Source organism: Cervus elaphus, chromosome 18, assembly GCF_910594005.1.
Source record: "Cervus elaphus chromosome 18, mCerEla1.1, whole genome shotgun sequence".
NCBI lineage: Eukaryota > Metazoa > Chordata > Mammalia > Artiodactyla > Cervidae > Cervus > Cervus elaphus.
Window position 1 is genome coordinate 59,471,084 of NC_057832.1, and position 14,043 is coordinate 59,485,126.

General features: G+C 42.4%; 1 protein-coding gene across 1 annotated transcript in view; it reads left to right on the top strand.

The window, feature by feature from the left end:
• The first annotated feature begins 10,288 nt into the window (after positions 1–10,288).
• The window catches only part of WNT2 (Wnt family member 2), a 43,911-nt gene continuing 40,156 nt past the window's right edge, over positions 10,289–14,043 (top strand). Inside the window, exons 1-2 of the mRNA XM_043873317.1 lie at positions 10,289–11,433; positions 13,536–13,762. Coding sequence (XP_043729252.1) covers positions 11,351–11,433; positions 13,536–13,762 — 310 coding nt within the window. The 5' untranslated portion in view covers positions 10,289–11,350. The remainder of the gene's footprint in view (positions 11,434–13,535; positions 13,763–14,043) is intronic.

The following is a 14,043-nucleotide window of genomic DNA, read 5'->3' on the forward strand; positions in this document are numbered from 1 at the left end:
AGGAATTCTAGTCCTGCATATACATCTGAAGAAAACAAAAACACTAATTTGAAAAGATTCATGTAATTCATCCAATTGTAAAACATTCAGTGTTCATAGCAGCATTTACATAGCAGTTACAATAGCCAAGATGTGGAAGCAACCTAGCTATCTACATTTTGAGACAAATGAAAATGGAAATATATCAAAACTAATGGGATGCAACAAAAGCAGTTCTGAGAGAAAAATTCATGGTGATAAATTACTACATTAAGAAACAATAAAGATCTCAAATAAACAATATAACTTTATACCTCAAGAAACTAGAAATAGAACAAATTAAACGCAAAGTTAGTAGAAGGAAATAACAAAGATCAAAGTGGAAATAAATGAATTAAAGATTTAAAAGATAATATAAAAGATCACCAATGCAATGGACATAAACTTGAGCAAACTTTGGGAGATGGTGAGACGCCTGGTGTGCTGCAGTCCATGGGGTCGCAAAGAGGTGGACATGACTGAGCGACTCAACAACAACAAGAAGAAAAGATCAACGAATCTAAGAAATGGTTTTTTGAAAAGATAAACAAAATTGACAAACCTTCATCTGGACTCACCAAAAATAAAAGAGAACTCAAACAAAATCAGAAATGAAAGAGGAGACAACATAATTTATACCACAGAAATACAAAAAATCATAAAAACCACTATGAAGAATTATACACCAAAATGGGCTTACCCAATGGCTCAGTGGTAAAGAATCCACCTGTAACACAGGAGCCGCAGGAGACATGGGTTCAATCCCTGGGTCAGGAGGATCCCCTGGAGAAGGGAATGGCTACCCAATCCAATATTCTTGCCTGGAGAATCCCCATGAGCAGGGGAACCCAGCGGGCTACAGTCCATGGGGTCATAAAGAGTCAGAAATGACCAAAGCAACTTAGCGCACATACACCAAAACATTGAACAACTTAGAAGAAATGCATAAATTCCTAGAAGCATACAACATACCAAGGCTAAAACATGAAGAAACAGAAAATCTGAGCAGATCTATTACTAGGAAGGAGATGGAATTAGTAATAAAAAAAAAAATTTCCCAACAAACAAAAGTCAGGGACAGATGGCTTTACTGGTCAATTCTATGAAACATTTTAAATAGAATTAATAACAATCCCTCTCAAACTTTTCCCAGAAGATAGAAGAAAGAACACTTCCAAACTCATTGCATAAGACCAGTATTACTCCGATACCTAATGTCTAAAACTAGACAAGAACATGACAAGAAAAGAAATTATAGTCCAATATTCTTGATAAACACAGAGGCAAAAATCCTCAACAAAATACTAGCTAACCAAACTCAACAATACATGATTAACCATATTGTTACCATAAACTTATACCATAATCAAGTAGGATTTATTCCAGGCATGCAGTGATGGTTCAATCAATGCCTACAAACCAGTGTGTGATATACTGCATTAACAAAATGAAGGATAAAATCATATAATCCTCTCAACAGACACAGGAAAAGAACTTGACAAAATTTGACATCCATCCCTCATAAAAATACTCAACCAAGTGGGTTTAGACACAATGTATAATACCTTACCACAATAAAGGCCACATATTATAAGCCTACAGCAAACACTTTACTCAATGGGTTTTTTTTTTTTAAAAAGAAAGCTTTTCTTCTAAGATCAGGAAAAAGACAAAAATTCCCACTCTCACCACTTTTATTCAACATTGGAAGTGCTAGCCAGAGTAACAGTCAAGAAAAAAAGAAAAAAATGCCATCCAAATTGAAAAGGAAGATGAAATTTGCATCTATTTGCAGATGACATGATATCATATATTAAAAAAGCTAAAAACTCCACCAAAAGAACTATAACTAATAAATGAATTCCATGCACTTGAAGGATATAAAATCAATATACAAAAGTTAGTTGCATTTCTAAATACTAATAATGAAATATCAAAAAGGGAAAATAAGAAAAGTTACATTTTAAATTGCATAAAATAATAAAATACCTAGGAATAAATTTAACAAAGGAGATGAGATACATATACAATGAAAGCTGTCACGGATGAATGAATTAGAGGAAAACATAAATAAATGGGCGTTATAACGTTGTTATAATGCCTATACTACCCAAAACAGGCTTCCCTGGTTGCTCAGTGGTAAGGAATACACCTGCAATGCAGGAAACACAGGAGATGTGGGTTCAATCCCTGAGTTAGGAAGATCCTCTGGAGAAGGAAATGGCAACCCACTCCAATTTTATTGCCTGAAGAAATTCATGGACAGAGGAGCCTGGAGGACTACAGTCCATGGAGTCACAAAGAGTTTGATACGGTTGAGCAACTGAACACAACAACACAAACCTAAATCAATACATTCAATGCAATCCCTATCATAATTTCCACACATAAATTTATATCATAAATCCCTATCATAAATTCCACACATAACCCCACACGTAAATTTGTGTGATAGTGAAACCACTATCACACAATGTTATTATTTTTGCTTTCAACCATCAAACATATTTTAAAGAAGTGGAGAGAAGCAGAAGTTTATAATATATATCCATCTATTTACCATTTCTTGGCCTTTTTTTTTTTCATAGCAGTTTTTCCAAATTTCCTTCTTGGATCATTTTCCTTTTAACTTAAAAATTTCCTTTGGCCATTTCTTTTAAAAACAAGCCTGCTGACAATTTTCTGTTTTCCTTCATTTGAGAGTATCTTTATTTCATTTTCATTCATGAATGTATTTTCACTGGATATAGAATTCTGGACTGAGCTCTTTTCTCTCAGAGCTTTAAAAAAAGACTGTTTCATTTCCTTCTGCTTTCACAATTTTTCATGAGAAATCTACAGTCATTCAAATGATCATTTTCCTTTGTTCCTCATAAGTAATGTTATCACTTGTCTCTATTGTCATACAAGATTTTGTCTTTGTCTTTAGGTTTTGGTAGCTTTGTTGTTATGTGCCATGGCATGGATTTCTTTGGGTTTGTCCTGTTTGGGGTTTTTGAATCTCAAGGTTTATTATGCCTGTGACCAAATTTATGAAATTTTTAGCCATTAGTTCTGCAAATATTTTTTGTTGCAATGGACTGTTTCTCATTTCCTTCTAGGACCCATGACACATTATACCTTTCTGAATTGTTTCAGACATTCCTGAAACTTTATTCATTTCTTTTCACTTTTTCCCCCCCTTCTGTTAGGACTAGATTATTTCTACTGATATGACTTCAAGTTCACTCACATTTTTCTGGATCCCAATATTGCTACTGCCCTTATTCAGTGAGATATTTCGCTGTCTCACTGTGGAAGACGGTACATATTTTTTCAGTTCTAAAACTTCTGTGTGGTTCCTTTTTCCATTTTATGTTTCTTTCCTGATGTTTCCTATTGTCCATTTGTTTCCAAAGTATTCATCTTTACTTCTTGGAACATTTTCATCATAGCTGCTTCAAAAGTCTATGATAACTTCAACATCTGTGTCACCTATGAAACAGTATCTGTCCATTGTCTTTTCTAGTCAAGTTGGAATGTTACAGGTTCCTTGTATGTCAAGTAATTTTTTGGCATCCTGGACATTTTGAATAGAATGTTGGGACTCTAGGTCTTGTTTAAATCCTATGAAGAATGTTGATATTCCTGTTGTAGCACATAATCAAGCAAGTTGGGTTCAGGCCAAAAATTCTGACCACCTTGCCTTTCTGTGGGTTCTTGCTCTGGTATTATTAACATTTCAGTTTTCAAAGTTTTGTAATGCTGTTTTCATGCCTGCCTCCCATGTGTAAAAACCCAGTGGTTTATCTGGGATCTGACGGGGGTATAACCCATTTTTCTTTTCTCAAAGTATGATTTTTAGAGTCAGATCCACATGTGCATACCCTGGGAGGTAAGCATAGGAGTTCACATATAACTTTGTGGGATTACTTTCTTCATTCTGTATGTGATTTTCTAGATACTTTTGGGTCCTCTGTCCAGAAACTGTGGTTTTAGTTGTTTCACTCTGTCATATGCTTCCTATGACTATACCCTCTGGAGCCACACAGCAGGAGAGAAAGAAAAAGGGGAGAAAAGCAAAGAAGTTTTGTCCCACCTTCTTGGTACCAAGTTCTTCAGTGTGGAGAGGAATTTTCCCATCTCTTAAGAGTTTTAGGCACATGTGGGTCCTTACTGCTGCTAACGCCATTACTGCCAACATCAACTTTTCTAGGGCATGAGGTATGAGAGATATTGGGGGCTGGGGGGGAAATGAGAGGATTTCCCCCACTCTCTCTGAGTATGTTAGGAGTTCCTTTTAGGCTCCTTGAATCAAAATTCCAGAGACTGTCCCTGTAGATCTCTCCATCCTACTCCAGCTTTTGGGTGCTTTGGGTCCAGGTTGCATGATACCAGAGGAGATACAAAATAAGAAACTTCTCATCACTTAGTCAACTTAAAATGGCAGTGTTTCTTAATCCATTCACTTTTCAAAGTGAATGCTTCACTGCTACTATTCACTTTTCAGAGTCCTCGAATAGCTTCCCTCTGCATTCCTTGCACGTTTTCTAGCAGTACTCAGTGGGAGAAACAGAACAGATTGTACTTATTCCATCTTACCTGGAATCAAGAGTCCCTCCCTGTGTTTTGTGATAATGTTATATGTTTTCCTTCTACATGGTTTAAACATTGTAAGATATTATAGTTGTTTCAATAGTCAATATTATTTTATATTTTCCCATAGACTTACCCTTCCCGGTGTTCATTCTTTTCTGCAATTTCATAATACCATCTGGTATAATTTTCCTTCAGCTTAAAGAACAGACTTAATACTTATTTCCTTAGCTTTTGTTTGAAACCATCTTTGTCTTCATTTTTGAAGGATCTTTACAATGATTATAGAATTCCAGTTTGGCAGTCCTTCATCTTTCCTTTTTATGATATCATTCTACATCTTCTAATTTCTGTTGATTTCAGTAGGTTCTGTTGAAAAGCCAGTCATATATTAGGATTTCTCTCATGAAGCCATTGTGTCTGTCTTTTGATGCAGCTTTAATATTTTCCCTGTCTTTGTCAGTCATTTGTGTGATTTGCTTAAATATGGTTTTCCCTGTCTTTATTCTGCTTGAAGTTGATAGATTTCTTGAATATGTGGTTTGATTTCTTTCAGCAATTTGGAAAATCTTATTTGGAAATATTTTCTTAGTCTTATTCTCTCTCTCCTCTTACTCTTCTAGATCTTGAATTACAACTAGGTTAGACATTCTTATGCTATATCTTATGTTCTGTATTTTTATACCCTTTTAACTCTCTTTCTCTGTGCATTAACCTGAATACTTTTTATTCATTTCTCTTCTTTACCAGTCCACTGTTCTGCTGGTTCTAGATAGTTCTTCAACCCACCCATTCTCAATTTCAGTCTTAACTTCCCCCCCACCCCCACCCTCAGTTCTAGGATATTTCATTTAAGTCTTCTAACATGGGTTCCAGCTCTCTGTTAAAATTATCTGTTATTTTTTGAACTTATAAACTTTAGTTATTTTGCAGTCCCCAGATAAATCAAAACTAAATTATTTGTGGGTCTATCCCTATTTCCTGTTGATTTGCTTATGGGGTTTTAGTTTGCTTTTTGTAACTTTTAAATTTGATGCTAGATATAATAGATAAAAATTTGTAGAGACCCAGAATGAAATTATGTTCCTCCGAGCAGGGCTGCATTTTCTTTTGTCTTGCAAACAGAGAAGCCATGACCGGTTTGGTCCTGTCAGAAGCTGGTTTTAGACTTCACTGGGCTGCCCTGTCTCAGTTCTGCTCGTGAACTGTAGCCTCTTCCCAAGGTAAGGGAAAGAACAAAAGAAGACCTCCTCTTTCAATTTTGAAAGATATTTTCACTGATTATAGAACTCAGTGTGAACCATTTTTTGTTTTCAGCATTTTAAAGATGTTGCTGAACTGTCTTCTGGCTTCCATTATTGCTAGTAAAAAGTCAGTTTATGACACGTATTCTTGTTCCTCTATATTTAAAGTATCTTTCCCCTCTGGCTGCTTTAAAGACTTTTGTCCTCCTTTTTTGAGTTTAAATTGTTTGATCATGATGTATGAAGGTGTAATATGCTTTGTATATTTATGTTGCTTGGTGTTTTGGGGTCTGTAAATTGATATGTTTTATGATACTAGACAAATCTGATGTAACATAGCTTCAAATATTTTTGTCACATTTTTTTCCTCTCCTTTCTTTTTGTAACTCCACTTGCCCAAGTATTTAGACTGCTTGGTCTTATTCCACAGTTATTTAATGTTTTATTGCTTTAATTTCCAATGTCTTTTCTTTATGTTTTTCAGATTAGGTAACTTCTAGCAGTATTCTTCACTGGAAAAACCCCATGGACAGAAGAGCCTGGTGGGCTACAGTCCATGGGGTAGCAAAGGAGTCTGACATGACTTAGCAACTAAACAACAACCTCTAAGTTTACTGTCCCTTTGTTCTGTCAATTCCATTCCACTGTGATGCCCATTCAGTGACTTTTTCACTTCAAACATTGTACTTTTGTTCTAGATTTTCATTTATTTCTAATGGCTTCCATTTCTCTACTGAGATTCTCCAATTAGTTGTTCATTGTGACCTTTAATACTTCAACATAGCTTTAAGAGTTACTGTAAAATTTCTTTCCTGTCAGTTTGTACAACTGGGCTATCTCAAAGGAATTTTCTTTTGACTAGTTTTTCTTAAGTATGGATCACGTTTTTTCTGGTTTTTCACTTGCCTATTGTTTTTTTTTTATTGTATTAACATTGTAAGATCACTGTTGTCTTCCTTCAGTGGGTGTCGGTGCTGTCCTTGTAAATTCCCCTTGGCCTGTCTGACTTTTATTCTTTGTACTGTTGGTAATACGGGGAAACAAAATTTTGAGTTTTGTTCTAAAACATACTTTTTAACTAAGGTATGACCCTTAAAGGATGGTCTTTGTCGCATCTCAAGGAAGTGTTTAGTTCTCTCTACCTCACTGAGCTGGAACTCCAATGCCTCGCAACATTGCATGACATGCAGCAAGCAATTTCTGCTAGGCCTTGCATCATTGTCACAGCTACATTCAGCTCAGCTCTTGGCCAAGGACTCGGGGTTAATTTCCATGCAGATTTCTTGGGCCCTCTTTTTCACAGCTACATATTTTCAGATATTCAGATATCTATAGATACCTATATTCAGATATTTCAGATATTCTACCCTGCCCATTTCAGGCACTTCAACAGCCCAGACCTCCAAACCCTTCTTACTAAGACCACTGCTCTACTTGCACCACCCCCTCCAAAAGTGTCCTTCAGCAAAAACCAGGACAGTTATGAGATGTTCATGGAGCACACTTCATGTATTTTCTGTCTGTCAAAGATCATAGCTGTGTGCTGCCTATTACCCAGTGCTTGAAAAGATCTGCCTTATCATTTTGTCCAGGTCTTATAGTTTTTTTCAGTAGGAGAACAAGTCAGGTACCTATTACTTTCTAAATAATAGGCAAGTAATAGGTAAGTAATAGGCAAGCCTTTGGTGCCCATTAATTTAAATGCACATTGAGATTTAAATGATTGATATTAGAAATTTTCATAAAAGCAATTTCTGACAAAGAATAGGTAAAAGTGAAAGTTAGTCGCTCTGTCGTGTCCAGCTCTTTGCGACCCCATGGTCTGGAGCTCGCTAGGCTCCTCTGTCTGTGGAATTCTCCAGGCAACAATCCTGGAGTGGGTAGCCATTCCTTTCTCCAGGGGATCTTCCTGACCCAGGGATCAAACCCAGGTCTCCTGCACTGCAGGTGGATTCTTTACTGTCTGAGCCACCAGGGAAGTCTTATGAATGCAGAGAGTATATCAAATAAAAACACAGAATATATATCATTAAAACTTTTTTTTCCTGCTAACTGTATCCATCTAAGAGAATCATATACATAAAAATAAAGGTTAAGTTTGAAATTTGAAGAGTGTTTTCATTGCCCTTAAGGGCTTGTTCCCTTTCCCTTTAGTCACTCCTAGATTCTTTATTAATAAAGTTTATTAATAAATTTGTTATGCATATGATTCTCTTAGATGCACAGATTTAGCAAGGAAAAAGGTTTAATGACATATATTCTGTGTTTTTATTTGATACATTATTTGTATCATTACATATATACAATAATACTAGATTTAGAAAGCAAAATAAATACAGTTTTTCTTTCCCCTCCTTGATCTGCTCTGTTAATACACAATGTTCTCTTTTAAGATCATTGATTCTAAGTTGGAAATACTAGACTTTTGAATCACTGGTTAGTGAGTAGCTAAATCGGGGTCACTGCCTTAGGAAGAAGCCAGTTCAGACTGAAACACAAATGACTATTTGGTTAAAGAAGTAACTGTCCATTTTTAATGGGTGGAGATGGTTTGCTAGTAAATTAGTTTTCTCTCTGCCCTGGGAGATTAGACAAACAATGGATCTAACTAAGAAAATAGACTGACTCATTTGGCTACAATGCTATACTAAAGTTACAAGCAAAGTAACATTAATATCCAGAAAGAGAATCGGGTTCTGTATACAGTAAATGAATTTTACAATCAATTCAATGAGAAGTGAAAAATGGGATACTAAATACACAGATCTAAAGGCACTCTTAACTCTGTCTTTCCTAACTCATCATCTGCTATAGCAAGGTGGAAATCATGTGCAATTTACTTAACTCCTCCTTAGAATGGTAGTTTTCATTGGAAGAGAGGTGAGGTGTGTAATAACTTTCTTTCCTCCTAATTTTCTTGAACATTTCCCAGCTTCTAGTAGTGAGCACTCCATCTCAGTACAGAGGAGGTGGGAGGAAAGTCAGACCTGCTGGGCAGGAAGAGAATTTGTACAGGGCTAACAGTTGATCATAAGAGAATAGGGGTGGAGAATGTTAGAGACAGAATCACAGGCCTGGAAGGGGCAAGTCACCTGGTCCAGACTGCTTCTAGATAGGACAGGAAGAAGTGTCTATGTGAACCTTTCTCACATCTGGATTTAGCTTTTCTTGAACTTTTTTAGCCTTTGCCATTCACCAAGGCTGACTTCTTCTCTGCAATTCGTGAGGTACTTCTCCTGCCCCGGGATCAAGTCCTTTGGAGTGGATGTCATTAGTTTTGGGGATGGTCCTGATCTCATTCCAGGAGGTCTGTTTCAGGTTTAGGTCATTCCATTGGCCTCATCTACAACTGAAGGGCAGATCTCCTGGCCAGTCCATAATTCCTGGGTGGGAAGGAAAGGCCTCTAAGCTGATAGTCACCCTCCATGTATTTCTAACTCCCCTCAGCTGGGAGATGCGCTGAGGTGGATGAAACTTGAGTTTTTCAGGTAGTTTCAGGTCTCACTGTCCAGGAGAAAAGCGTACAACTGCCTACCTTTCCCAACATACACACCCACACCTCTACAGTATTCACTAGTCGCTGGGAGAAGTGCAGGGACTGTGGACAAAGGAGAATGGAAGTCAACTTTAGCTTACTCTTCTGCTTCAGCCAGGAAAAAGGTTTATGAGCAAAGCATAGACGTAAATGAGATATTTCTTGCTGTTTGGTGCCTTTCACATCACTCTCCTCCCCGTAATCGCCACCCCGCGCACAGACACACACACAACCAGCAGAAACACAACCCGCGCCTCCCCGGCCCCTCCCTCCCTCCCGGCACAGACCGATCAGAACTTCCCCTGGGTCGCGGCCCAGCGATATGGAGCGGCCCTGGCGCGGGGCCCTGCTCTTCCCGAGTCGTGGGTGGCGCGGTGCTTGCTTCCCTCCCCTCCCTTTCCGGACCCAAACGGGGATGTATCTGGGTCAGCCTGGGAGGGGCCGGACCTGCCAGGGACCAGCGGTTGAGAAGGGGGTGGGGGGAAAGGGGTGGCGATGACAGCATCTTTCAGGTTTTTGGCTTTTCTGAGATTCGCCCCGTCCAGCTTCTCACCTCGTTCGTGCCGAGCGAGAGCTGATGCTCCGGCCAGTCTCAGCTCTAGGAGTAGGGTGTGGGGAGAGCCTGTCCTTCCTATCTGGACCGCCACCCCTCCATTCCCTGCGAACAATACAGCGCCCACCCAACCCCCAACACGCACACACATTCCCCAAGGCATGCTCCGCGGGCGGGCGGGAGGGCGGGCGGCGGGTTCCCCCCGCCCCAGGAAAAGAGCAATGGAACAGTTCACGGCCGCCGCGAGTTCCTGGTCTTCCTTCCTTTCCGGTGATAAACGGCGGGGCTACAAGCCAGTTGCTGCTCAAGATGCTCCACCCGCGGGCTCAAGCCTCTTTCTCTTGGCCCTCCGGGGGCTCAGATCAGGACCGATGGCCCCGTTACCTCCGCAAGGCGCAAAAGCCGAGCGCCCGGGCGACAAGAGGTGCGACCAAGGCTGGGGCGCGGACCCTCGGCGGGCTCCTGCTGCCTCGCTTCCTCCCTGCGTGGTCTTTTGCGCCAGGGAGGAGCTGGGTGTGCGTAAAAGCCGCATCTTCCCCAGACGCTATGGCTGAGTACGCCCGGGTGAGGTCCGGAGGGTCAGGGACCTTCCTGGCTCCCCTCCCAGCGAGCTCTGTATATAAGCCCAGCACGGAGGAATCAAGGCCACAGGTCCTCGTTTCCTTGAGGCCTGGCCCCTCCCTCCCCAACCTTGCTCTGCTTAGCTCCAAATTTACAAGTGTTTGCTCTTCCTTTCGGTGTTAGGGAGAGAAGCGGCGGAACGAGTTGAAAATCAGCTCTGGCTTTCTGCCTCCAGCACACAGCTGTCTCCTTTCCCTCTGCCTCGTTTCCCCACATTGCACGCTGGGGGACTTCTGCAGCCTCGCCTATCCGGAGCGCTCGGTCCCGCAGCTGGGGACCCACTGATGCTCTTTGACCCGGAGCTTCCCGAAAGGTGCCTGCCTCCGCGGGTGCTCCAGGCCACGCAGAGCTGTTTCTTCCTCTCCACCTCACTTCTCACTTCACCCACAGACCTCTCCTGCCATCATTTCATCCAGCCTTATATCAAACACCGCCCCCCCCACCGCCTCCGCCACCCTAGCCGGCGCAGCGCCCCCTCCCTCGGCTGCGCCTGGGCGGGCAGGGAGCTGAAGGGACCGGGACGCGCGGGAGGCGCGCAGAGCTCTCCAGCAGCCCGCGCTCGCCGCGCCTGGGGAATTGGCTGTGGGCGAGGCGGCCCGAGCTGGCCTTTATCGCTCGCCCCGCTGGTCGCTTGAAACTTTATCAGCGAGTCTCGCCACTCGCCGCAGACGCGAACGGGGGGCGGGGGCGCGGCGAGGCGCCGGCGGCCGTGACGAGGCGCTCCCAGCGCTGAGCGCTTCTGCTCCGGGCACGCATGGCGCCCGCACACGGAGTCTGACCTGATGCGGACGCAAGGGGGTTAATATGAACGCCTGTCTCGTTGGAATCTGGCTCTGGCTCCCTCTGCTCTTTACCTGGCTCAGCCCTGAGGTCAGCTCTTCATGGTGGTAAGTCCTCGCGCACGGGCGCCGAGGGATTTTGGAGATGGGAATGGAGACCGCACTGGTCACACAGATCCTTCCCGGCGGCGCTTCCTCGCGGCCGTGGCAGTCACGGATTCCGACCCGATCCCAGCGGCTGCCCTCTCCTATCACCCCTTCGCTTTTCCTCGGAAGGCCATTCCGGCTTTGACAACTCCAATCCTTCCACCACTACCCCCACATTGCCCCTCAAACGAGAGCTCGGATGTTTGGTTTATTTGGATCCAGCTGAGTGACAGCAAAATCGGGATCTTTTAGACAAGCGCTAGCCGGGTCTCCGGCTCCACTAGCACAGACGTCTGTGTCTGCGTGCGCACGCGCGCGCGTGTAAACTCACCTCCAAAACTACAATCGTAGCCCTCTGCTCCCACCCCGCAAAACCCTCAAGGTACACCGACGGGCCAATTCAGGCAGGCGCGAGCCGTAGAACCCAATGCGTGTGATTTTGCATTATTTCTCGTCCTTCCACATTCCTAGTGCTTCATCCCAGTGGGGCGGAAGAACGTGTTGCTGCCCCCAGGTAGAGACTACCGCCTTAATAGAAAGCTCCAGAGGTCGGGGACTCTAAGACGTTACCCCGTTAGAAACCAGTCATCTCAAAGGGTAACTTTGCTGCTGTGCCTTTATACGGTGACCTTCTGTCTATTTTGCAGAGTGAAGTAACTTTGAAACCCAACAGGTTATCATCCTTAAATGTTACAAGGGGAGAAGCTCTCCCCACCCACAAACTCTTCTCCATCTCCTTCTGATCTTGAGAAGAGAGAGTTGAGAACTGTAACGTTTTTGCACCTAAAAACTTCATAACAGACACTTAAAACTCGATTTAGAAAGATCGGTTATCTGTTATGAAGTGCTTTTTTTTTTTTTTTTTTTAAAGAATCTGGCAAAAGTAAGGTATCTTGGCCAAATGAAAGACTAGAGCAGGAAACTTTAGGAAGACACAAGCTCTCTAAAGAAGCAAGGCAAAGGTTGATAGGAAGAGGGGTTCAATTCCTTCCTAAGCTGCTTTGAACAGAAAGGCGTTTAGCCTTGACATTGCTGACACAGGATCAAAGATTGATTTATCAGAGTGACCATTTTTCAATAAAATGACTATTTCTGTTTCCATGGGTGTATAAACATTATTTACTGCCCAGGCTTTTTGTCACATTGTCTCTCAGCTGTCACTTAAATATATTTTTGGGGAGTCACAGCTGTAACGATTTTATGATCATATAAAATAATGAAAATACAAGAAAAAGACATTCTCCCTGTTTGATCGCTTCAAAAGACACCTATGGCAGCTTGGGTTATATAAAAGGTACCTTTCTAAACATTTCACAACTAATAGAGAACATCTGGGTAGAGATGATGATGTAATTTTTTGTTAAAGTTTCTTTTCAAAAGTACTTTATGAAGCTATAACACTGTTTGATTCTTCCAAACATTTAGTATCCTTAATAACAATAGAAAGATTTTTTTTCCAAGGGTTCTCTATAAAAGCCAAAAAGAGCTGGAAAATGGAAATATTAAAGGATTCTTTAGTAGGAAAAGAATGGCATGTCTGTGCAGAGAGTGTGGCATCAGATCCCTGTAGGTGCTGATTAGACAGACAGTTTCTTTAAGACACTTAAACATCAGATCAACAAAATGGCAGTGAAGAGCTTCTAAAGGTCCACTTCTTCCGAAGCCAAGTCTGGACACACCGTGTATTGAGATCAGAGCCTTCTTGAGAAAAATGTCTTCCAAAAACCTGTTGGCCCTTCCGCTCTCACCCCATTCCTGGACTGCAGACCTCGCCTCTCCCACTCTGCCCAGAGCCTCGTCTGGTGGCCTTGGCTTCACGGCCAAGAAACAGTCAGCACTTGGTTTTGGGGTGGCTGCTACCAGGTCACTCACCATACCTGCCATGCCACTTCTCCAGGGAACTTAAGTTTAAAAAAACAAAACAAAGCAAATTTCGCTTTCTAATATCCCCTAAAGGATAAAGAATTCATATTTGAAATGCTGTTTTGAACTTATCCCACTCCGGGGAGACACCCTGCCCGGCCTTGCTGTTCAGTACTCTCCCCAACTTTGGTCCTCCCCAGGTACATGAGAGCTACGAGTGGCTCCTCCAGGGTGATGTGTGACAACGTGCCAGGCCTGGTGAGCCACCAACGGCAGCTCTGCCACCGACACCCGGATGTGATGCGCGCCATCAGCCTGGGCGTGACCGAGTGGACGATGGAGTGCCAGCACCAGTTCCGCCAGCACCGCTGGAACTGCAACACCCTGGACAGGGATCACAGCCTCTTCGGCAGGGTCCTGCTCCGAAGTAAGTCTCTCGCCTTCACACAGCTCATGGGCTCTGCGCTCACATGCACACACCCTTATTTGGTCCTCACAGTCCCTGCCCATCTTGTCTCACATTCTGTTCAGTCAAGAAGCTTGTTCTGTTGGGTGCCATTGGCCCTATTTTACAGATGTGGGCTCGAGAAATCAAGAAGCCTGTCTAAAGTTTTGGAGGAGGCTGGTCATGGGTCAGGTCCCTGGCTCTGTCCATCCGTGGCCCGTCATAACCCTGCCTGTCCCTCTAGGTTCAGATTTTGTCTCTAG